Raw genomic sequence first — 26,684 nt, 5'->3', positions numbered from 1 at the left:
TAATCCATCACTCTCAGGACTATGGAGGTGTTAGTTCATGGGATATTTCAAACAATGGGATATTTACCTGCTCCCCAGTCACTCATCCTTGAATCCAAGTTATCTCTTGGCTTTCCGACAGCTCTAGTCTGGTCTAGAGCCATGCATCGGGATTTTGCGAGTCCCACGGTATTCAATAGCAAACTTGTAGGCAGTAATGAGGTTGTTGCGGGTGGGAGCAGGCGGTCACAAAATCCTACGCAGCCCTGTAAATCTCTGAGTTGCCACAGGGGACTGATAAAATTGCCCAAAAGGGTGATGAAATGGCACAAGGGGGGGGGATGAGCGGGGCCGCGCGCGCCGGGACAGGACCGACGGAGAGCGAGTCAGGTACGGGAGCCGGGGTGCGCATCGCGAGCGGGCGCCACCCGCATCGCGAATCGCATCCCGGCTGGAGGCGGTATCGCAGCGCACCCGGTCAGTGGATCTGACCGGGGCGCTGCAGTAGCGAGGATGTTGCGAGCGCTCCGGGGAGGAGCGGGGACCCGGAGCGCTCGGCGTAACAGTACCCCCCCCCTTGGGTCTCTCCCTCTTCTTGGAGCCTGAGAACCTGAGGACCAGACTTTTGTCTAGGATGTTGTCCTCAGGTTCCCAGGATCTCTCTTCAGGACCACAGCCCTCCCAATCAACCAAAAAAAATTTTGTTCCCTCTGACCGTCTTGGAGGCCAGTATCTCCTTCACGGAGAAGATGTCAGAAGAACCGGAAACAGGAGTGGGAGAAACAAGTTTGGGAGAGAAACGGTTGATGATGAGTGGTTTAAGGAGAGAGACATGAAAGGCATTAGGAATACGAAGAGAAGGAGGAAGAAGAAGTTTGTAAGAGACAGGATTAATTTGGCACAAGATTTTGAAAGGACCAAGATAGCGTGGTCCCAGTTTGTAGCTGGGGACACGGAAGCGGACATATTTAGCGGAGAGCTATACCTTGTCTCCGGGAGAAAAAATGGGGGGAGCTCTTCTTTTCTTATCGGCAAACTTTTTCATGCGAGATGAAGCCTGTAAAAGAGAATTTTGGGTCTCTTTCCATATGGTGGAAAGATCACGAGTCACTTCATCCACAGCGGGCAAACCAGAGGGCAAGGGAGTAGGGAGGGGGGGAAGAGGGTGACGGCCGTACACCACAAAAAATGGGGATTTAGAAGAAGATTCAGAGACTCTGAAGTTGTACGAGAATTCGGCCCATGGTAGAAGATCTGCCCAGTCATCCTGGTGGGAGGAAACAAAATGCCGTAAATAGTCACCCAGGACCTGGTTAATTCTTTCTACTTGCCCATTGGATTGAGGATGATAAGCAGAAGAGAAGTTTAATTTTATCTTGAGTTGTTTACAGAGAGCCCTCCAGAATTTTGACACGAATTGGACGCCTCTATCCGAGGTGATCTGCGTGGGCAAACCGTGAAGACGAAAAATTTGTACAAAAAATTGTTTTGCCAACTGAGGCGCTGAAGGAAGACCAGGAAGAGGAATAAAATGTGCCATCTTGGAAAATCGATCAACGACCACCCAAACAACAGTGTTGCCACGGGATGGGGGTAAGTCTGTAATAAAATCCATACCAATCAGAGACCAAGGCTGTTCGGGGACAGGCAGAGGGTGAAGGAGACCAGCAGGCTTCTGGCGAGGAGTCTTATCCCGGGCACAGACAGTACAGGCCCGCACAAAATCAACAACATCCGTCTCCAGAGTCGGCCACCAATAGAAGCGAGAGATGAGTTGCAAGGACTTTTTGATGCCCGCATGGCCAGCGAGGTGGGAGGAGTGACCCCATTTGAGAATCCCGAGACGTTGGCGTGGAGAAACGAAGGTCTTCCCTGGAGGAGTTTGCCTGATGGAGGCTGGAGAAGTGGAGATCAGACAGTCAGGAGGAATGATGTGTTGCGGAGAGACCTCTACTTCCGAGGCATCCGAGGAACGAGAGAGAGCATCGGCCCTAATGTTCTTGTCGGCAGGGCGAAAATGAATTTCAAAGTTAAAACGGGCAAAGAACAAAGACCACCTGGCCTGGCGAGGATTCAGCCGTTGGGCAGACTGGAGATAGGAGAGATTCTTGTGGTCAGTGTAAATGATAACTGGAAATTTTGATCCCTCCAGCAGATGCCTCCATTCCTCAAGTGCCAATTTAATGGCCAGTAGTTCTCGATCCCCGATGGAGTAGTTCCTCTCCGCCGGAGAGAAGGTCCTAGAAAAAAAACCACAAGTCACAGCATGCCCGGAAGATTTATTTTGTAGGAGGACAGCTCCAGCTCCCACTGAGGAGGCATCTACCTCCAATAGGAAGGGTTTAGATGGGTCAGGTCTGGAGAGCACGGGAGCAGAAGAAAAGGCAGACTTGAGCCGTTTAAATGCGTCTTCCGCTTGAGGAGACCAGGACTTAGGATTGGCATTCTTCTTGGTTAAAGCCACGATAGGAGCCACAATAGTGGAAAAATGAGGAATAAATTGTCTGTAATAATTGGCGAACCCCAAAAAACGTTGGATAGCACGGAGTCCGGAGGGGCGTGGCCAATCTAAGACGGCAGAGAGTTTATCTGGGTCCATTTGTAGTCCCTGGCCAGAGACCAAGTATCCTAGGAAAGGAAGAGATTGACATTCAAACAGACATTTCTCCATTTTGGCATAAAGTTGATTGTCTCGAAGTCTCTGAAGAACCATGCGGACATGCTGGCGGTGTTCCTCTAAGTTGGCAGAAAAAATCAGAATATCGTCCAGATACACAACAACACAGGAATATAAGAGATCACGAAAAATTTCATTAACAAAGTCTTGGAAGACGGCAGGGGCGTTGCACAGGCCAAAGGGCATGACCAGATACTCAAAGTGTCCATCTCTAGTGTTAAATGCAGTTTTCCATTCGTCCCCCTCCCTGATGCGGATGAGATTATAAGCACCTCTTAAGTCCAGTTTGGTAAAGATGTGGGCACCTTGAAGACGATCAAAGAGTTCTGAGATAAGAGGTAGGGGGTAGCGGTTCTTTACCGTGATTTTATTAAGTCCGCGGTAATCAATGCAAGGACGTAGGGAGCCATCTTTTTTGGACACAAAGAAAAATCCAGCTCCGGCAGGAGAGGAGGATTTGCGGATAAACCCCTTTTTTAAATTTTCCTGGATGTATTCAGACATAGCAAGAGTCTCTGGGGCGGACAGAGGATAAATTCTGCCCCGGGGTGGAGTAGTGCCCGGGAGGAGGTCAATAGGACAGTCATAAGGCCTGTGAGGAGGTAAAGTCTCAGCTTGTTTTTTGCAAAATACGTCAGCATAGTCCATATAAGCCTTAGGGAGACCGGTTACAGGGGGAACCACAGGGTCACGGCAGGGAGTACTGGGAACCGGTTTAAGACAGTCCTTGAAACAAGAAGTACCCCAGCTCTTGATCTCTCCTGTGGACCAATCAAGGGTTGGGGAATGGCGTTGAAGCCACGGTAGTCCAAGGAGAATTTCTGAAGTGCAATTGGAGAGGACCAAAAACTCAATTTTTTCGTGATGAGGTCCGATGCACATTAGGAGGGGCTCCGTGCGGTAACGTACGGTACAGTCCAATCTTTCATTGTTAACACAATTGATGTAGCGGGGTCTGGCGAGACTGGTCACCGGGATGTTGAACCTGTTGATGAGAGAGGCCAAAATAAAATTTCCTGCAGATCCGGAATCCAAGAAGGCCATAGTAGAGAAGAAGAAGGTAGAGGCAGATATCCGCACAGGCACAGTAAGGCGTGGAGAAGCAGAGTTGACATCAAGAACTGTCTCACCTTTGTGCGGAGTCAGCGTACGTCTTTCCAGGCGGGGAGGACGGATAGGACAATCCTTCAGGAAGTGTTCGGTACCGGCACAGTACAGGCAAAGATTCTCCATGCGGCGTCGTGTCCTTTCTTGAGGTGTCAAGCGAGACCGGTCAACTTGCATAGCCTCCACGGCGGGAGGCACAGGAACGGATTGCAGAGGACCAGAGGAGAGAGGAGCCGGGGAGAAAAAACGCCTCGTGCGAACAAAGTCCATATCCTGGCGGAGCTCCTGACGCCTTTTGGAAAAACGCATGTCAATGCGAGTGGCTAGATGAATGAGTTCATGCAGGTTAGCAGGAATTTCTCGTGCGGCCAGAACATCTTTAATGTTGCTAGATAGGCCTTTTTTAAAGGTCGCGCAGAGGGCCTCATTATTCCAGGATAATTCGGAAGCAAGAGTACGGAATTGGATGGCGTACTCGCCAACGGAAGAATTACCCTGGACCAGGTTCAGCAGGGCAGTCTCAGCAGAAGAGGCTCGGGCAGGTTCCTCAAAGACACTTCGAATTTCCGAGAAGAAGGAGTGTACAGAGGCAGTGACGGGGTAATTGCGGTCCCAGAGCGGTGTGGCCCATGACAGAGCTTTCCCAGACAGAAGGCTGACTACGAAAGCCACCTTAGACCTTTCAGTAGGGAACTGGTCCGACATCATCTCCAAGTGCAGGGAACATTGTGAAAGAAAGTCACGGCAAAACTTAGAGTCCCCATCAAATTTTGCGACTGCTGGGCGACCACCGTGGTGAGGTCGGCGACAACTGGCAGTGGAACTTCAGCGGGATCCATGGCCGGATCTACTGTCACGATTCGGCTGGCAGGAGGTGGATCCTCTGTGCCAGAGAGGGATTGGCGTGGACCTTGCTAGTGGACCGGTTCTAAGTTACTACTGGTATTCACCAGAGCCCGCCGCAAAGCGGGATGGTCTTGCAGCGGCGGTAGCAACCAGGTCGTATCCACTAGCAACGGCTCAACCTCTCTGACTGCTGAAGATAGGCGCGGTACAAGGGAGTAGACAAGAGCAAGGTCGGACGTAGCAGAAGGTCGGGGCAGGCAGCAAGGATTGTAGTCAGGGGCAACGGCAGGAGGTCTGGAACACAGGCTAGGAACACACAAGGAAACGCTTTCACTGGCACAATGGCAACAAGATCCGGCGAGGGAGTGCAGGGGAAGTGAGGTATACATAGGGAGTGCACAGGTGAACACACTAATTAGAACAACTGCGCCAATCAGTGGCGCAGTGGCCCTTTAAATCGCAGAGACCCGGCGCGCGCGCGCCCTAGGGAGCGGGGCCGCGCGCGCCGGGACAGGACCGACGGAGAGCGAGTCAGGTACGGGAGCCGGGGTGCGCATCGCGAGCGGGCGCCACCCGCATCGCGAATCGCATCCCGGCTGGAGGCGGTATCGCAGCGCACCCGGTCAGTGGATCTGACCGGGGCGCTGCAGTAGCGAGGATGTTGCGAGCGCTGCGGGGAGGAGCGGGGACCCAGAGCGCTCGGCGTAACAGCTGTGACACAATGTTTGCGGGAGCGGATGGGTTTGGATACCATTGTTGCATGAGCGGATGGGAATGGTCAAAAATCCAGTGGGAGGGCTCTAGCCTGGTCTTCAAGTGAAGACTCATTGATAGTTGCATTTCAGTTGCATCTCAGTGGCATTTGGGCACAACATAATTTTGATCCCAGCAAAATATACAGTATATGTATATAGTGCATCATGTATGGCAGGTAAGAGTGATCCCTAAAATGACCCTGAATCTCTTTCCTTGCTAACTTGCTCAACTGGCCTAATGAATACAGAATTACATCAGGAATATAAGGTACAGACAACAGCCTAAGAACCAACACAAGATAAACGACAAATATGATAATGTGAAAAAGACAGGTAAACTAGGAATTATATGCGGCAAGATATATCCAGGGATGCAGGGAATGAACACGGTTAGACTGAAGACAGACACTATATAATTCAAGGATATGCAGATACTAGAATGATAAGAACAGGCACAAATGCTCAAAGACCAACTGGTCTAAACACGGACCAAGAACAGGATACATAAAACTAATACACACTAGATAGAAAGCAAACTGAATCCTATGTTTGGGACAAAACAAAGCTCAGAAAACGGATTTAAACCATAGAAGGAACCGGATAACACTAAAAACCCAAACTCCAATCATGGAGGGACACAAAAAATGCACTAAGCACTGTTACGCCGAGCGCTCCGGGTCCCTGCTCCTCCCCGGAGCGCTCGCGGCATTCCTCTCTCTGCAGCGCCCCGGTCAGACCCACTGACCGGGAGCGTTGCACTGACACTGCTGGCGGGGATGTGATTCGCATAGCGGGACGCGCCCGCTCGTGAATCGCATCCCAAGTCACTTACCTGTCCCGGTCCCCGGCTGTCACGTCCTGGCACGGACGGCTCTCTAAGATTTAAAGGGCCAGTGCACCAATGATTGGTGCCTGGCCCAATCTGTCTGATTAGCTTCCACCTGTGCACCTGTCTATATAACCTCACTTCCCCTTCCCTTCCTTGCCGGATCTTGTTGCCATTGTGCCTTGAGAAAGCGTTTACTGTGTTTGCCATTACTGTGTTCCTTACCTCTTGCTATCTCCATTGACTACGAACCTTGCCGCCTGCCCCGACCTTCTGCTACATCTGACCTTGCCTCTGTCTATTCGTTCTGTCCCACGCCTTCTCAGCAGTCAGCGAGGTTGAGCAGTTGCCGGTGAATACGACCTGGTTGCTACCGCTGCAGCAAGACCATCCCGCTTTGTGGCGGGCTCTGGTGAATACCAGTAGCAACCTAGAACCGGTCCACCGACACGGTTCACACCAATCCCTCGCTGACACAGAGGATCCACATCAGCCTGCCAAATCCTAACAAGCACAAACAGGTTTGAACAATGGTCAAGATTCAAGACTCACAGATAACAAGTAACAAGATACAAAAGAGACAGACTAAACCCGATAAGGTACACATAATGATGAGGAAGCGCGTCATAGCGTGAAACGGCCCATTGGCCATTGTCTGTATCTGAAGACCTGTGCTTTGAATCGTGAGTGCCGTCTAATCTCTCCAAACATTGGCTAGAATCATTTGCACTAAGCTGGCCAGAGGAGTTATTACATGTGCAATAATGAAGAGAGTAGGTTAGCACTCACCGCAACGGACGGCTAAAGGAATCGGGAAAACCGGATCCACAGGGAGGCATGTAAAGATGATGCGGAGCGTGGATCCGGTTTCCGATACCTTTAGACGTCCGTTACGGTGAGTGCTTACCTACTCTCTTTATTATTGTATATTTAAAGTTGGGCTAGCCGTCTGTTTTAAGTTTAGCACCCCACGGGAGTCATTGATTCAGTTTACATTGAGCAGCCCCATGCGCTCATATTGGAGTCTCTTAGAACACTATAGCTGGCAACCAGAAACGGCAGTGTTCTTCCCTTCATCTCTCTTTATTTTACTGAAGCTATGATAGTGTAGTCACAAAGGAAATCAAGTGTTACATTTTTAGGAAAGTTTTACAATGCAATGAGCATATTCTCAATTTCATGTTCCGATCGGTACATCCCTATGATTATGGATTCAACACAGAGTTATGATGGACCATTGGTTGCCAGGCCAACAAGGGAATTAAGTATTGAACTATTGGGAAAGTTCCTAACGGGATTGGCACCATCCGCAATGGCACATGAGCATCGGCACATTATCCTGATTCTGGTAAAATGTGCCCTGGATTCAACACAGAGTTACCATAGACCATTGATTGTGTAGCTGCTTGAGGGGATTGGCAAATCATTAGTATTATGGAAGCATCAGTACAACATCATCTTGATCCTGGCAAGAGATACCCATTAATCCAATACAGAATTGCCTTAGGTTGGGTAGCCAACAAGGACGTCAAATGTTAAACTATCATATGAGAATTGGCACATAACCACATGTGAGCATTGGCATGGCATATGCCATGGATCCAATAAAGAGTCTCCATGGACGTGTGGTTGTGTGATCATCACCCAGGAAGTCTTCTCTTGGCTTTTCAACAGCTCTAGCCTCAGAAAAGAAAAAACAGAGCATACCATCCATTGACATTGATAGACGCATTTCAGTCTTGGCACACATCATTTTAATCCCAGCAAAACATGACACAGATCCAACACATACTTACCACAGATCTTAGATTGTGTAGCCACCGAGGATGCCAAGTGTTGATTTGGTAGGTTATTTAGTGGAATTTTTTGCATCATTGATCCAACACAGAGTTTGATCCAGAATTGAACCATTAGGAAAGTTCTTTGATGAGATTTGCACATGAAAAAAGGCATATGGGCATCAAAACATCATCACCCCAAATCCGGCAACAGATGCCATGGATCGAACACAGATTTACCATGGACCCTTGATTGGTTAACCAATTATAAGTGTGAAACTATTAGGAAAGTTTAATGGCATGTGAGCATCGGAGCAACACCCTCCTGATCCTGGCAAGAGGTGCTATTGTTCAAACACAGAGTTGCCATGTACCTTCACGTGTGTAGTCACCAAGGAAGTCTTGAACTATAGGGAGCATTCCATGATGTGATTAGGACATCATCAATGGCATGTGGCCATCAGTAACTAATCCAGATCCCGGAAAAAGGTGTCATGGATTCAACACAGCCAACAAGGAAGTCAAGTATCAAATTATTATGCAAATTCCTTGATGGGGTTGGCAAACCATCAATAATATGTAAGCAGACAGTATAAAAGTATACCATCATCTTGATCCTGGTAAGACAACCCTTTAATCCAACACAGTAGACATGTGCAGAACCAAAAATTTAGTTTTTTTCGTTTTGTTAGTTTTCGTTTTTTGAAAATTTTCAGTTCTGTGAATATTCGGAATGCTGTGCATTCGTCATATTCGGTTTTCGGATGCATCCACGAAAAATGTTTTCGTTTTCAGATGCATTCGTTTAAAAAACTGATGCATTCGTTAAAAACAACTAATGCATTTGTTAATTCTGATTTTTGGTTCTGCACATGTCTAGTGATCCCTCAACATACGATGGTGATTCGTATGTTGAGGGATTCGTGCAATGTAAAAAAGTAAAGTCCTACTCACCTGTCCCCGCTGCTCCCGATAGTGTCCCCGGGCCTCCGCTGGGCTCTCCTAGTCCTCTTCGGTACTCCGCTGGGCTCTGCTGGGCTCTCCTGGTCTTCTCCGGTCCTCAGTTGTCTGCCGCAAGGCCTTACTGGGCCTCCATAGTGACGTCATCACGTCGCTGCCGCACGCCATTCCTATTGGATGACAGGATGGCGTGCGCGACGGCGTCATGACGACGTCAGAGGGAGACCCGTATGAAGGCCCCGGACCAGCCCAGGACCCACCGGAGGAAGGTCCGGAGCAGCGCGGAAAGGTGAGTGAACCTGCCCGGGCTGCTTCAACTACTATCCGGCAGCAGCTTAAGCATTATGCGCTGCCGGATAGCAGTTGATGCATGGCCCCGACATTCGGTATACTGATAACGAATGCATTCGTTGTTCGTTAACATGCATATTCGTTATGCGTTAGTTAACGAATGCATTTGTTAACTGTATATTCGTATGCTTTTTCGGGATTTTGTAATTTTTTTTTCGTGCTTTCTTTTCGTAACAAACATCCGAAAACGGGAAAATTTGTTTTGTTCTGTGTTCGTTACAAAACAAATTGCACATGTCTACAACACAGAGTTAAAGGGGTTATCCACCATAAAGTGACTTTAGCACTTACCTGACAGACAGTAATGGACATGCTTAGGAAAGATTCATGCTTATCTTGGGGCTTAATGGCTGTATTGTGAGTCCACGATAATGCTGCTTTCTTTATGAGAAATGGCTGTTAACTGTTTGAGTTCCCTCCTTCCAACTAGTAAGGACAGGACTCAAAACACCACGGTAGCACAGGAACACACACCAGGACGCACCAACTTGATTGTTTGTGGACCTGAGGAAGGCGCGTGCCAGTGCCAAAACGTGTTGTCCGAAGTCTCTCATTACAATAAAAATCGTCCTGTGCTACCTTGGCATTTTGCGTCCCGTCCTTACTAGCAGAAGCGCTCCACCCATTTCCCCTTTTTTCTTTCCGTTCACTCTGCATCTACATTTCTGTACCCCTGGGGATACAGAAAGGGAAAGTGAGCTGCACACTGCATGTATCCCACCCACCCCACATCCCTCACAGGGTCTTGCTTGCTCTGTTGGACAGCCCCAGCGGATCAGTGCGATACCCAAGACGAGGTGGTGGGTCTTTCCCATTTTTTCCTGCTTCACCACACAAGAGAGCGCCCCTCTTTTTTCTTTCTGCCTTTGCACTCCTTCCAACTACATTCCCCATGATCCCTTGTTTTTAGGTTACAGGTGACTTAGCTCCCTCCAACACATCAGCCACACCACCTATTGCAGACAGGTTAGGCTTCCTTCCATGCTGTGCTGTGGTGAAACTACAATTCCCTGCAGCCCTGTGGAGAATGATTTCCCACCCAGCCATTGCTTCACCCATTGAAGCACACACAAGCTCCCTTTCAACACGTGACTAGTGATGTAATGTCTCGGGCCACAATGCAACCTGGGAAAACCTGAGACGACACTCATTTTGTACGCTACTAAAAAACGAACATTGGGGCAAAGATCGCATAAGAATTGCGAGACCACCATCAAACACAGGTAGACACTATATTATGAACTACACTAACTTTACAGCCTCTGTAGCACAGTCAATTAACAAAAAAAGAAAAGTTGTGTAGCCAAGAATTAAGTCAAATGTTGATCTGTCATGTGAGATCCATGATGGAATCAGCATATCATCAATAGTACGAATGCATTGACACATCATTCTCATCCCAGCTATAGGTGCCATGGAACCAATACAAAAAATATAATGGACCTGTGGATGTACGATATTTTTTTGGACACTGGGTGAACTGGAATTTTGGATAATAAAGCCCCAAATCACTGAAATGTACTCACATACATATGGTGCCAACTTATCAGCTAACCCTGCGTCTATTTCATGGGGTCACAAATGGCGACACTGAAGACAAATCTAGAGATGACGTAGTTTATACTTTTTGGCAACACTTTCTTTAAATGGAAACCCAATAGGGAAAGCAAATGGTGACTGACCACATCCTTTTTACTGCGATGGCCATGCAAGCTTTTTTCCCCTGTCCAGTGACCTCTGGTGTGTCCAACCATCCGGTGTCAAAATTGAGACGTTAGATGATTGTGAACTGCCCCATTCAAATGAATGGGATCAGTTCTAGCATCAGTTTTCCTCCGGTGCACGCCACAGGGAAACTGTGCCGAACACCTGACATATGTGAACCCAGCCTTAGATATCACTATTTATTAGGGGAAATTGGCATGGGGTGCCTTAATGGGGGAAACTCTTTGAATTTCAATGTGATTTGACCATAACCCTATAACTGGGCATAGACATGTGATGCAAAGTTGAATACATTTGTTTAGCTACATTGTATTTGTCTATTATTGTAACCTTGAGCCCTATACACTATACTATTGTTTTCCAACCAGTGTGCCTCCAACTGTTGCAAAACTACAACTCCCAGCATGCAAATGACATTCGTTTAGCACCCCTAACAAAATGATTACTCATGTAGAAAGTAAGTGTAAAGAGTAACTACAATGTTGCTGTTGCAGGGGCAGAATACACTTTTAAAAACTCCTGGCAGCTCCACAGCTCGCTATTAAAGCTATTAAAGTGGTCTACAGAATTACTGGAAGTCCCATGCAAGTATTTGGGACTGCTGGCAATTTCATAGACCACTCAATTTAGCGGCAGGCTATGGAGTTGCTGGGAGTTTTAAAGGTATACCCTGCTGCCACCGCAGCAGCAATATTGTACTTACACTTAGAAAAAAAATATATATTTTATCAAGCTTTATTAAGGTTAAGCAAACCTGCTCTTCTAAAACAGTGTTTCTCTGCCAGTGTGCCTTCAGCTGTTGAAAAACTACAACTCCCAGCATGCCCGGACAGCCTTCGGCTGTCCGGGCATGCTGGGAGTTGTAGTTTTGCAACAGCAGGAGGCACACTGGTTGGGAAACACTGCACTTTATAATTTCTCATCTATATTCTCCAGGTAATCGGGGTCGCTAGAAGCTCATCGTCATCTTTCCTTCGGGATTACGGGATAAGTGACTTTATTTGCAGTGACTAGAATATTTGCACATAAATTAAAGAGCGATTTCTCCTCTCCCTTCTGCATACAGGTGGTGAGCCCTCCGCAGAAACTTTCTAAATTGGCTTTAAGGAATAAATATTCTACTAGATTTATGAAGGATTCGGGACGTTCCCCACCAATAAGCTTTTCTCCAATTCTACTATATGCCATACTGGACTCCTAATTACTAAGAACTGTGATCTCATATAATTTACACACAATGTAATCAAACTAATAACACACAAAGAGTTTTACTTGTTGTGGCTTTAAAGGAACATAGTTAAAGAAGCACTCCAGTTTTTTGGGAGTTATTTTTTTTTCCCCATATCCTGCACTCTCCCCAGTCCTACAGCACCATCTGTTTTATTCCAGCACAGCTGCATCCATGCATTTCATAAATGAAGCTGGGTCATTTGGTCACAAGTCTGACAGAAAATCACTGTGTTAAATGTGTAAGAGGAAGTGGCCATTCCTGGGTCAGCTGACTTCCTGTAAACTATGGGATGACTTTATGACCTATCAGATCCTTTCTGGCATTTCCCAGACCCCTCCCGGCATTATCTGTATACTGCTGCTGCTATATCTATGCGATCAAGGAAATATAGTAGTTATACACCCCCCCCCTTCCAGCTCTATCTGTATACTGCTGCTATCACTATAGGATCAGAATATATAGAAGTTATGCACCTTCCCTTCAGCTCTATCTTTATACTGCTGCTGATCTCTCTATGGGCTCAGGATATATAGTAGTTATACACCTCCCCTCCCAGCTCTATCTGTATACTGCTGCCACTATCTTTATTGGATCAGTATCTAAAATAGTTATACACCTCCCCTCCCAGCTCTATCTGTATATGGTAGCTGATATCTCTATAGGATCAGCAACTATAGTAGTTGTTCACCTCCCCTGCAGCTCGAAGACCCCTCCCAGCTGTATCTGTATACTGCTGCTGCTACCTCTGTAAGATCAGGATATATATTAGTTATACATCTCCCCTATAGCTATATATATATTATATATATATATATATATATATATATATATATATATATATATATATATACTGTTGCAGTTATCTAGGATATATAGGATATAGGATATATAGTAGTTATACATCTTCCCTTCAGCTCTATCTCTATACTGCTGCTATCTCTATGGGATCAGGATATATATTACTTATACACTTCCACTCCAGCTCTATATTTATACTGCTGCTGCTATCTCTATGGGATTAGGATATATAGTAGTCATTAACTTCCCCTTCAGCTCTATCTGTATACTGCTGCTGCTCTGTGGCTGTGTTAATTTATTGTTTTTATTTTTTTGTTTGTTTGTTTGTTTTTTGTTTTGTCTGTAGTTTTTTTGCTTTAATTTCCCCAAATCACTGCATAAATGGTGATATTTTAGCTCAATTGCGCAAATCACGGTAAAACCAAAATGGCCGTCCGGGCATGATAGATGTTGTTCCACAGTTTAGAGACAACTGGCCTAGAGTCACGTGAATTAATGGTCAAGGTCCCCTTTTTTGTGACTATCCCTCTTCGCTCCTTGTTATTCTCTAAATACCACTGACAATTTTACCATAGTCAACTCCACAGGGTGTATGGACCTTCCAAACTGCATCTCATATCTATAAATTAATTATCTTAGGGTTCAGTGCAGTTATACAAATTTTTTATGGATTTCCCCTTTAAATCCCCCCCCCCCCCCCCAAAAAAAAAAAAAAAAAAAAAAAAAAAACGAAAAGAGAAGCACTAGATCCTAAGAAATCTCTGACCATAATAGAGTCTGGCGAAGATGTTGGCGTAATCCGCCTCCTTGTCTTTGTGTGAGGGCCCTCTGCTCCGAGCCCTGATCTGAAGAAAAGGATCGGCTTTCCTTATATTTATTTTTGTTTTAATTGAATTTAATATCGGCCCATCTAGGACTAGAATGAAGTCGTATAATGCTGCACTGAGCGAGACTTTAATCCGCCTCCAAGAAGGAAGACTCTTCTAAAAAGGTTCCTATAAATGATTTCCAACGCTCACGATTTGCATAAGAAAGATAAGAATTCATTTGCATTGAAACTTTTCACTGCATCCGGGCAGGCCTACCAGAAAGGAGCTCTTCTGTATAGTAAAGTGTTTCCCAAGCAGTGTGCCCCCAGCTGTTGCAAAACTACAACTCCCTGCATGCTGGGAGTTGTTGTTTTGCAACAGCTGGGTGCACGTTGATGAAAGAACAGGTTTTAAAAATCTTCATCCTTCCAGTACTTATCAGCTGCTGTATGCTCCACAGAAAGTTATTTTCTTTTTGAATTTCTTTCCAGTCTGACCACAATGCTCTCTGCTGACACCTCTGTCTATGTCAGGTACTGTCCAGAGCAGGAGAGATTTGCTATGGGGGATTTGCTCCTGCTCTGGACAGTTCTTGATATGGACAGAGGTGTCAGCAGAGAGCACTGGGGTCAGACAGAAAGGAAATTCAAAAAGAAAAGAACTTCCTCTGTAGCACACAGCAGCTGATAAATACTAGTGGAATTAAAGGGGTTTTCCAGAAAACAACTTTTTTTTTTATATATATTAACTGGCTCCAGAAAGTTAAACAGATTTGTAAATGACTTCTATTAGAAAATTCTTAATTATTTCAGTACTTATGAGCTGCTGAAGTTGAGTTGTTCTTTTCTGTCTAAGTGCTCTCTGATGACACCTGTCTCGGGAACAGTCCAGAGTAGAAACAAATCCCCATAGCAAACCTCTTCTACTCTGTGCAGTTCCCGAGACAGAGGTGTCAGCAGAGAGCACTGTTGTCAGACAAAAAAGAACAACTCAACTTCAGCAGCTGATAATTATTGGAAGGATTAAGATTTTTTTTTTTTTTTTTTTTTTAATAGAAGTAATTTACAAATCTGTTTAACTTTCTGGAGCCAGTTGAGATATAATAATAAAAAAAAAGTTTTATCCTGGAATACCCCTTTAAGATTTTTAGATAGGAGTAATTTACAAAGCTATTTAATTTTCTGGCACCAGTTGATTTTAAATAAAATTGTTTTCCACCAGAGTTTAAGAAAGTAGCTTCTTTAAGCTGCTGTGGCGGCAGGGTACAACATCGGGCAACTCCATAGCCTGCTGCTAAAGTGAGCGGTCTATGAAATTGCAAACAGTCCCATGGACTTGCATGGGACTTCCAGTAATCTGTAGAACACTTTGGTACCTTTAATTGTGGTCTATAAAGCTGCAAGGTTTAAAAGTGTATCCTGCCGCCGCAGCAGCAGGGTTGTAGTTACTCTATACACTTACTTGCTAAATAAGTAGTTGTTCTGTTAGAGGTGCTACATGAACAATATTTGCATGCTGGGAGTTGTAGTTTTGCAACAGCTGTAGGCACACTGGTTGGAAAATTCTGGTACAGTGTATAGTGATGGAGAGGGAGCAGTGGACAGGGGGAGATATACAGATAAAGGAGGTGTATAAAATGGCTTCTTTTGTCATCAAGTCTTTAACAAGGCAAGGAACTAGTCAATGCAAAATAGATATATGGGCTAAAGGGACACCCCAGGTAAAACTAAATACACTATAATATGTGTAATATAGGGCTCAAAGTCACAACAACAGACAAACACAATGTAACTAAACTAATGTAACTTAATCAGTTATAAATAAAACTGAACAATGCACCTAAACAGTTACTAATGTAACTAAACAATGTAACAAAACAGTTGCACTGTGTATGTAATTTTTTAGCACATTGGGTAAACATCCACAGTGTAGGAATTGCATGGATTTTTGCATTGATTATTTATAAAATATGGTATGGTTGTTCTCCAAGTCAGAATAATAGACAAATACTATGGAGCTAAACTAATAACGCACAGGCTGATGTACTTACTGTACATGCCTTTTACTGAGCAAACATCCACAGTGCAGGAGGAAAAAGTGAGCAAACTCCTTTGGAATTACCAGGATTCCTACATAAAATAGTAATCAAAATGTGGTCTGATGGTTATTTAAGTCAAAACTAAAGACATACACACTCTGAGACAGATTAAAGGGGTACTCCGCCACTAGACATCTTATCCTCTATCGAAAGGATAGGGGATAAGATGTCTGATCGCGGAGGTCCCGCCGCTGGGAACCCTCTCGATCTCTCCTGCAGCCCCCCCGAGTCATCAGCTGTACGGAGCAAAGTTTGCTCTGTAGCTGATGACTCATGATACAGGGGCCGGAGTATCGCAATGTCGCAGCTTCGCCCCATTAATGCAAGTCTATGGGAGGGGCCTGACGGCCATCACGCCCCCTCCAATAGTATTGCATTGAGGGGGTGGGGCATGATGTCACGATGGGGCGGAGCCGTGACGTCTCGATACTCCGGCACCTGTGGCTGATGACTCATGATACAGGGGCCGGAGTATTGTGATGCCACGCCCCGCCTCCCTAAATGCAAGTCTATGGGAGGGGGTGTGAAGGCCGTCATGCCTCTCCCATATACTTGCATTGAGGGGGCGGGACATGATGTCCCGAGGGGGCGGAGCCGTGAAGTTACGGTACTCCGACCCCTGTATCGTGAGTCATCAGCCACGAAGCAAACTTAGCTCATCTTAGACATCTTATCCCCTATCCTTTGGCGAAGTACCCCTTTAAGTCTTGCGAGTGTTGTCACCAATAAACTGGATCTTTGGCCCAACATCCGTCATTTCTCTCCACCAGTTTTCATGTATGGGAACAGTTTGCTTGAATGATTTGTCTGCTCGAATAGTTGTGTAAACTGGGAAGGTTGGAGAGAATTCAAATGTTTAAATGATTTCCTAATGGCACCTACATTTCCCATCAATCATTTGGCTTTGGGGGGGGGGGGGGGGGGGGGAGAGTGTTCACATTATGTGCCGTTTCAATGCATTTTCTTTTTCAAAGTGTGTTTTTAGAGAAAAAGTGATTTGATCTATAATCACCATCAAGGTGTTTTATAAAGACTTAAAGTCTTTAGGCTGAGTTCAGATGTTTAATTTTATTGCATTTGTTCACACATTTGTACTGCATCTTAGCTGCTTTTGCTGAAATGTTTCAAAAGTGCAGTAAAAATGGCATGTCTGTACCATGATTTGTTAACATTTTTGTAAACCATTACCATTTTTGCCATTATTTGTGGAAAATCATAGGGAAAAAAAAAACCATGTGTGAACACATCCTCAGAGGATGTGTATAACTACTATATGTCCTGATTCCAAAGAGAAAGCAGTATACAAATAGAGCAGGAGGAAAGGCTTATAACTACTGTAAATATCATGATACCATATCGATAGCAGCAGCAGTATACAGATAGAGCTAAAGGGAAGGCTTGTAACTACTATATATCCTTATTCTGTAGAAATAGCAGCAGCATACAGATAGAGCCAAAGGGGAGGTATATAACTACAATATATGTTGATTCCGTAGAGATAGCAGCAGTATACAGATAGAGCTGGAATGGAGGTGTACAACTACTATATATCCTGATCCCATAGAGATAGCAGCAGCAGTATACAGACAGAGCTAGAGGGGAGGTGTGTAATTACTAAATAACCATATTCTGTAGAAATAGCAGCAGTATACACATAGAGCTGAAGGTAACGTGTATAACTATTATATATCCTGATTTCATAGAGAGAGCAGCAGTAGCATATAGATAGAGCTGGAGGGGAGGTGTTTAACTACTATATATCCTGATTACATAGAGATGGCAGCAGTATACAGATAGAGCTGAAGGGAAGGTGTATAACCTTATATATCCTAATCTCATTGAGATTGCAGCAGTATACAGAGAGAGATGGAGGGGAGCGGTACTATTACTATATATTCTAATCCTATAGAGATAGCAGCAGCAGTATACAGATCTGGGAAGGGGATGGGGTGGGCGGTCTGGGAGCTGCCAGAAGGGATATGATAAGTGATGATGTCATCCTGTAGTTCACAGAAAGTTAGTTGATCAAGAACTGATGAGTTTCTCTGAAACAGATTGTCTGTGGGTCAGACTGGTGACCACATGGCCCAGTTACAATCACGAAACACAGAGATTCAGCTGTGCTTGGATAAAACAGATGGTGCTGTATGACTACCGTATATATAAATACCAACAACCCCGGAGTGTTTCTTTTACTTATTTGTGCTTTCTGGTAATTGTAAACAACGTAAATGTTCTGCATAAAAGCCGTGAAATGATTTATTGCATTTATCTTGTCATGAGCTGCCAGTTCTGATCTGTGATTTATTTCATGCCGGATTATCATAGAATTCTGATCCAGCTTTTCCCTTATTAATTCTGCAACTCCAGACTTTTTGCCAGCCATGACACCGGCCAGAACAAAAACCTACAATTTTTATTTTATTTATTTTATTTTATATCTATTTATTTACTTATTTTTTTTTTTCTTTTCCAAAATTATCTTTGATAAATTATAAGAATTGACACATTTTAGAATCACAATAGTAACTGATTTTCCCAAAAATTTCCAAAAAAAAAACCCTTCAAATTTCCCCCAAAAAATAATTTCTTGGCCATTTTCAATGTGGCATGAAAAAAATAAATAAATCAATATGCCCAAGATTTAAAGAGTTGTTGACTCTAATTTACCATTGCTGAAATATATATATTTTTTCTTGTGTATAGGGAATTTGCTCAAATTGGCCATCAAATTTTCCTTGGATTTGACGGACATTTTGGATTTATACAAAGGAGCAGGGGCTTCTGTCATCAGACGCTATATAACTTGCTGCTCATTTGCATTTGCAGGGCTTGACCTAGAGGTTTGTTGGGCCTGGTAAAGAGTGAATTGTATTACTATTTACTGTACCAGAGCTGGGACTCTTTTTTTACAGTTGCTCTATGCAATAGAAAATGTATCCAGGCAAACAAAATGTTCATGTAAACTGATTCTCAAACATTTTTTTTTCCAACCTGTGAACCTCCAGCTGTTGCAAAACTACAACTTACAGCGTGCCCGGACAGCCTTTGGCTGTCCGGGCATGCTGGGAGTTGTAGTTTTGCAACAGCTGAAGGCACACTGGTTGAGATACACTGTTCTAGAAAAACAGGTTTGCTTATCTTTACTAAAGCTTGAGAATGTCTCTTCTTGAAGTGTAACTACAATGTTGCTGCTGCGGCGGAAGGGTACACCTTGAAAACTCCCGGCAACTCCCTAGCCTGCCGCTAAAATGAGTGGTCTATAAAATTGCAAACAGTCCCATTGACTTGCAGGGAACTTCCAGCAAGTCCATACACCACTCCGCTTTAGTAGCGGGTTATGGAGCTGCCAGGAGTTTTAGAAGTGCATCCTGCCGCCGCAGCAGCAGCATGGTAGTTACTCTTTACACTCACTTGCTATATGAGTAATTGTTTGTAACTGTATTTAATCCTCAATATCTAAGGATGACTATTTTGAGGCAAATTATAGAACTAACATTTTTTTTTATATCCTTCTATGCATGTGCTGCTGGTTGTTGTCACGATGTAAGGTTTTCACTTGTTTCCTCCCAGGCCTAACTCTTTTAGGATTTCTCAAGCTTTCAGGAATATGCAGATAATAAATTGATGAGCAATCATTTAAATTTACAAAGATTTTTAGTTGCTGGATCTATTCTGCACCATTAGAGATTACTTCGCCAACGTCATTGGCAGCGTGCCATGCTATTCATGTAAGAGCACCTGGCCTGGCAAATGTACACAGCAAATGGTACAGTACACAGCGAGATGAGCAGTGATGCATACAGTATATGAAAAGCAAAGTGTGATGTAGCACCATCACTATTATGTTAGCAGGGCCTCATCTGTATGTGTTGAGCTTTTCCACTTCTTACAGATGTAGCCCCTGCCAACTAACATTTGGCAGAGCTACATCTCGATCTTGCCACCGGGCAGATGCTATGCAGATAAATGCTTCACTGCTCAGCTTACTCCTTAGGCTGGATACTCTATCATTGGACCAGGTGAATGTCAGTTGAGCGGTGATGCACACAGTACTGTATGGAACGCCACTCACCTTATTGTACATTTACCGGGCCAATTGCTGTCTAATAATTACCCATGAGGAGAGGTGTACAAGTATTGTGTAACCTCCAATCCATGATGTAGCCTTGGGTTCCCTCTGTTTTCTGACACATGAACATACTTCTCTTCCTCTTGGGTTGGCATCTACATGAGCCAATGCCACCAGTTGACCTGCTTTACTGTTGAGTGGGATCATTGATGCCCACTACAACCAGATGACCCACCACGCAATGAGAGAGGCATACAGCCTAGTAGAAAGAGCTTAGTAGGATATATTTGTATATTTTGTAGGGTGATGGATAGAAGGGTTAGTGGGATAAGGTTAGTAGTGTGAGGGTTAGTAGAGTTAGGAAAAGTATGGTTAGTGAGATGGTGTTTAGTAATGTGAGGGTAAGTAGAGCTGGGCATAGTATGGTTAGTGGGTTGAGGTTAGTAGTGGGAGGGTAAGTAGACTTAGGGATAGTAGGGTGAGTGAGTTGGGGATAGTAGAGTGAGGGTGTTAGGGTTAGTAATGCGAGGATTAGTAGAGTTAGACTTAGTTGGGTTAGTGGGTTGGGGTTAGTAGTATGAGGGGAAATAGCGTTAGGGATAGAAGGGTGAGTTGGGGATAGTAGAGTTGAGGTTAGTAGTGTGAGGGTTAGTAGAGTTAGGGATAGTTGGGTTAGGGTTAGTGGTGTGAGGGTAAATAGAGGTAGGGATAGTAGGGTGAGTTGGGGATAGTAGAGTTAGGGAGTTGAGGTTAGCAGTGTGACGGTTAGTAGAGTTAGGGATAGTTGGGTTAGGGTTAGTAGTGTGAAGGTAAATAGAGGTAGGGATAGTAGGGTGAGTGAGTTGGGGATAGTAGAATTAGGGGGTTTGGTGTAGTAGTGTGAGAGTTAGTCGAGTTATGGATAGCAAGTTTGAATTGGTGGAGTTAGTGGGTTAGTATTGTGAAGGTTATTAGAATTAGGGATAATTAGATGAGAGGGTTGGGGTTAGTAGTGTGAGGGCTGGTAAAATTAGGAATAGTAGGATTAGTAAAGTGGGGTTAGTAGAGTAAAGGGGTTGGAGTTAATAGTATGAGGGTTAGTAGTAGTGGATAGATAGTGAGTTTGGATTGGTAGGTAGAGTTAGTGGGTTAGGGGTAGTGAGGGTTATGAGAGTTATATGGTTACATGGTTTGTACAGTTGACAAAAAAAACCTTAGTAGTGTGAGGGTTAGTAGAGTTTTCAATAGTGGGTTTGGATTGGTAGAGTTAGTAGGTTATGGATAGTAGTGTGAGGGTTATACGAGTTATGGACAGTAGGGATTGAGGTTAGGGTCAATAGAGTTAGGGTTAGGAGAGTTAGTAGGTTAGGGTCAGTAGAGTTAGGGTTAGGAGAGTTAGTAGGTTAGGGTTAGTAGGGAAAGGATCTAAAGGATTAGTGAGTTCTGCCAAATATGTGATATAAATGTTAAAGACAGATATTACTTACGTCCTTCTGGAGTCTTAGTCTCTAAATGGACAAGGTCAGCATCTCTGTTTGACACAGTCACCGTCCTAAAAGCACATAAAGAAAAAATAAAGAAATGTCACAATTACAGAAAAAAATTGAAAATCTTTTCAAGTAATCAATTCATAAAAAAAAAAAAAAAAAAAAGTGTGTATGTGAGCATATTTGTATCCGTGTTGTGTCTATGAGTATGTTTCATGTTGGTGTGCAAGTATTTACAGTATGTGTGTTATAAGTGTGTAAATAGTCAATGTGGAAAGAGATTTTGTTCACCTTTTGTTAAGATTAGCGCATCAATCCACACTGGGGAACAGACAATACCGACACCCAAATGTGTTTCAAATACATGCACTTGAAACACATCAGGAGTCTTGATTGTTAATAAGTTAAAGGAAAACTCTGATGGAATTATAATTTTTTTTAATCAACAGGTGCTGAAAGTTGAACAGATTTGTAAATTACTTCTATTAAAACATCTCCTGTATTAAAACATCTCCTATATACTACATGTCAGGAACTGTCGAGAGCAGGAGAGATTTGCTATGGGGATTTTCTCCTACTCGGGAATTTTCCTGACATGGATAGAGGTGTTAGCAGAGAGCACTGTGGTCAGACAGAAAGGAAATTCAAAAAGAAAACTTCCGTATTAGGCTGATGAACGTTGCTGAGCACCGAACTGCATGTTTAGTTACATGGGGGTCATTCACTATCCTCTGTAACTTTTCTCACAGGGGATTTGCCGCTGCAGAAAATCCATTTTTTGCCAGCGAAACAAGGCTAATACATGCGATACACACTGTGTGCCGCACACAACAGGTGAAAATGTAGGCCAAATTCAGCCTAAGTACATGACCCCATAATGCTTATCTATGTCAGTGTTTCCCAGCCAGCGTGCTCTCAGCTGCTGCAAAACTATAACTCAGTTGGCTGTCCGGGTATGCTTGGGGTTGTTGTTTTGCCACAGCTGAAGGCACACTAATTGGAAAACTATGATTTATGTATATGTTGGTTGTGTGTTTCTATGTGCATAGCTACTAGAGTTGAGCGAATTTTTGAAAAGTTTGGTTTGCCGGACTTGCCAAACTTTTCAGAAATCTCGAGTTCGGTTCGGTTCGACTGAAACTGGTGAAGTAAGCCCCTAACCACATTTATAGCACTGCCTAACAGCTCTAAACTCCTGCCTATCACTGTTAGGAATGTATTCAAGTAGTTATAAAGTGTTTTTTAAGGCTCAGTTATGGTGACATACAGTAACCCATGGTAACTATTACAGCTCACCATTTTAAGGCCTATTCAAGCCAAAATAAAGTGACAGTATCCCTAAAGTATCCCTGGTTGTTGGTAGATGTCTGTTGGTGTTAATATGCACAGAGAGGCATGGTAAAACGCAGTGGCTTTTTCCAAGCATGCCAAAAATGATCCCTTTTCTGTGGATGATGGGTTGTATACGTGTAAGACTGGCGGAAGTAGGGTGATGGTGGATTGGTGTTATTAGAAGTAGCCAGTGTACAGCAGGTGGTGGCTGACTGATGGTACTAGCGTACAGCATGAGATGGTGGACTTATGTCAATAGCGTACAGCAGGAGATGGCGGACTTATATCAATAGCGTACAGCAGGAGATGGCAGACTGGTAGTAGAGGAAGGTGGTGGTTTTTAAATTACATTTTTATAATGTTTCAATGGTTTTCATTTATTTATTAATTTTTTTATAAAAAAAATAATAATTATATATTTCCTGAACTGGTGATGGTGATATGCATAGGTTGTATATGTGTAGACCTGTCTGAAACTAACAGCAGAACATGCCATAGTGGCTTACTGGAGGAAGTTGTAGTAGTCTGTGTAAAGCAGCAGGTTGAGACACCTTTTAAATTAATTTGAATTTGGCCAGCCAGGTGACCCAGGCCTAGCTGGCTGCAGGGAGGTTGCAACAGCAACCTTCAGCATGTCACAGTGGTTTACAGAAGTAAGTAGTAGTAACCTGCGTAAAGCAGCAGGTTGAGAAACCATTAAAATGTATTCAAATTTGGCCAGCCAGGTGATCCAGGCCTTTCTGGCTGCAGAAAAGGTTGTGAGGTTGCAACAGCAAACTTCATCATCTCAGAGTGGTTTACTGGAGGACTTTTTAGCAGCCTGCATACAGCAGCAGGTTGAGAAACCAATAAAATGTATTCAAATTTGGACAGCCAGGTGACCCAAGCCTGGCTGGCTGCAGGGAGGTTGCAACAGCAACATTCAACATGTCACAGTGGTTTACTGGAGTAATTTGTTGTAGCCTACATACAGCAGCAGATTGAGAAACCTTTAAATCAATTTTCCAAAAAATTAGGTTTCCAAAAAAATCTATTTGAACTTTGCTGGAAGAGGTAGTGTAGCATTGACTCTGCGGGGAGTGGGGACTGGACCTCCATTCAACAGGTTTCCCAAAAAATCTATTTGAATTTGGCCAGCAGCCCTGGGCAAGTTCTGACCAATGGTCTAATCTGGTGAGCCAGAAGTCCATGGGGTCTGGGCTCATGGTGACTGTCAGAGAAAGGGCACTGCTGTGGTAGGCGAGAACAAATCCTCCATTTTGGGTTTATAGTGAGGCACTACTGAGTGTGCCTCTCCAGTACCCTTCTCTTCCCTTCAAGAACACCCACAATATGCTTTTTATTGTACAAGCAGCAAAGCATACACCAAGCCATCCTTGACAGCTTTTCTGAGGGCCCTTGCTGTGTCCTACTGGCCTTTGTGCTGAGTGGTGTCATCTCATCGCCCCATGCCCGCCCTGCTTCTTCAGTGCTTTAAGTTCTTTTTGCACTATTTATCAGATCACGTGAGCCCAACCAGTAAAAGCTTGAGTGTTCGCCGACCCGGAAAAATCCTAAAGTTCGGGTTGAATCCTGGTTCGCCGGCTTCTGCTCACTCATCTCTAATAGTTGCCGCATGTAAACCCCTCAAAAAAAAATAAAGGGAACACTTAAACAACACAATGTAACTCCAAGTCAATGACACTTTCACTCTAGTGGTAGCATGAGACGGAGTCTACAACCCACACAAGTTGCTCAGGTAGTGCAGCTCATCCAGGATGGCACATCAATGCGAGCTGTGGCAGGAAGGTTTGCTGTGTCTGTCAGTGTAGTGTCCAGAGGATGGAGGTGCTACCAGGAGACAGGCCAGTACATCAGGAGATGTGGAGGAGGCCGTAGGAGGGCAACAACCCAGCTGCAGGACCGCTACCTCCCCCTTTGTTCACGGAGGAGCAGGAGGAGCACTGCCAAAACCCTGCAAAATGACCTCCAGCAGGCCACAAATGTGCATGTGTCCACTCAAACGGCCAGAAACAGACTCCATGAGGGTGGTATGAGGGCCCGACATCCACACGTTTGTCATTTGCCAGAGAATACCAAGATTGGCAAATTCGCCACTGGCGCCCTGTGGTCTTCACAGATTGTAGCAGGTTCATACTGAGCACATGTGACAGACATGACAGAGTCTGGAGACGCCATGGAGAAGGTTCTGCTGCCTGCAACATCCTCCAGCATTATCGGTTTCGTGGTGGGTCAGTAATGGTGTGGGGTGGTATTTCTTTGGGGGGCCACACAGCCCTCCATGTGCTTGCCAGAGGTAGCCTGACTGCCATTAGGTACCAAGATGAGATCCTCAGACCCCTTGTGAGATCATATGCTGATGCAGTTGGCCCTGGGTTCCTCCTAATGCAAAACAATGCTAGACCTCATGTGGCTGGAGTGTGTCAGCATTTACTTCAAGAGGAAGGCATTGGTGCTCTGGACTGGCCCGCCCATTCCCCAGACCTGAATCCGATTGAGCACATCTGGGACATCATGTCTCGCTCCATCCACCACAGACTGTCCAGGAGTTGGCGGATGCTTTAGTCCAGGTCTGGGAGGACATCCCTCAGGAGACCATCCTCCGCCTCTTCAGGAGCATGCTCATGCATTTTAGGGAGGTCATTTGGGCACGTGGAGGCCACACACACTACTGAGCCTCATTGTGACTTGTTTTAAGGACATTACATAAAGTTGGATCAGCCTGTAGTGGGGTTTTCCACTTTGATTTTGAGTGTGACTCCATATCCAGACCTCCATGGGTTGATACATTTCATTTCCATTGATAATTTTTTTGTGATTTTGTTGTCCGCACATTCAACTATGTAAAGAGGAAAGTATTTCATACGATTAGTTCATTCATTCAGGTCTAGGATGAGTTATCTTAGTGTTCCCTTTATTTATTTGTTTTGTGTGTATGTGTGTTTCTTGATATGTAGGTGTGTATATGAAGATATATGAGATTGTATATGAGTTGTGTCCATCTATGGTCCAGGATACGGACGGCCCCGTATATATATTTGCTGTAGGGTTCCTAATAAATGAGAGGCATCTCGCTGGTTCTACAGACCCCTCTCTCCCCCTCTCTCCGCCTTCCCCTATTGTTTCTGAAGACCGATCTCTCCACATCCGAATAAGAAAAGAAAAAACCCTCAAGACTTCTATTACTTTTAATTTAGCCGCAGTAACATTATTTTATAGTTATATAATTCACCGATATTGCTGGATAATATAATGAGCATCAATCTCCAACCCTCCTCGGCGCCGTTACCTCGTTCCGCCGATTTCACTCTTCTCGCGGCAGCTAATTCCGCACTTTGACGACTTTTTTTTTTCCAGAACAGAAGACGCAATTTACATTTTAAGTCTGGTTTCTTATGACCTAATTCTCTCCCTCTCTCGACATCTGCACTTAGTCTGCGAGTTGCAAAAAAAATTCTTTAAAAATGCAGCTATTGCAGATCTGGCTTGATCCGCCGAAGCGGCGAAGCTTTGTTCTTTCCTCAGTCTCTCGGTCCCCGTAGAGGTCGGAGATACACAATAAATAATAAGGAACTCGTCAGCCTCGCATGTCTATTGTTGATCACAAAAGACAAGATTACAGATGTATCCTGGCATCCAAACAGAACGACTTCTCTTGGCAGCCGGAGATCCCTGGAGTGCCCCACCAGCCAGCATTTCATCTGAAGAGCGGAAACCAGTAAAATGACTCCGAAGCCAATTCTGAGCCGCAGCTTGTAGCCTGTATGACATCTCTGTTCATCCTTTATATAGACCTCAGCCGGATTATAGGGCCACGCTGAATCCCAATAACCTGTGCATAACATTAAAGGGGTAGATGATTCGGAAAAACAGC

The 26,684-nt window shown here is 44.5% G+C and overlaps 1 protein-coding gene across 4 annotated transcripts in view; it reads right to left on the bottom strand.

The window, feature by feature from the left end:
• SORCS1 (sortilin related VPS10 domain containing receptor 1) overlaps window positions 1-26,684 on the bottom strand; it is a 762,471-nt gene that overhangs the window by 218,179 nt on the left and 517,608 nt on the right. For all 4 annotated transcript variants that reach the window (XM_056530949.1, XM_056530951.1, XM_056530952.1 and 1 more), the window contains exon 6: window positions 21,479-21,543. In XM_056530949.1, coding sequence (XP_056386924.1) covers window positions 21,479-21,543 — 65 coding nt within the window. The remainder of the gene's footprint in view (window positions 1-21,478; window positions 21,544-26,684) is intronic.

This window comes from Hyla sarda, chromosome 7, assembly GCF_029499605.1.
Source record: "Hyla sarda isolate aHylSar1 chromosome 7, aHylSar1.hap1, whole genome shotgun sequence".
NCBI classification, from domain to species: domain Eukaryota; kingdom Metazoa; phylum Chordata; class Amphibia; order Anura; family Hylidae; genus Hyla; species Hyla sarda.
This window is presented reverse-complemented; position numbering and strand designations above follow the sequence as displayed.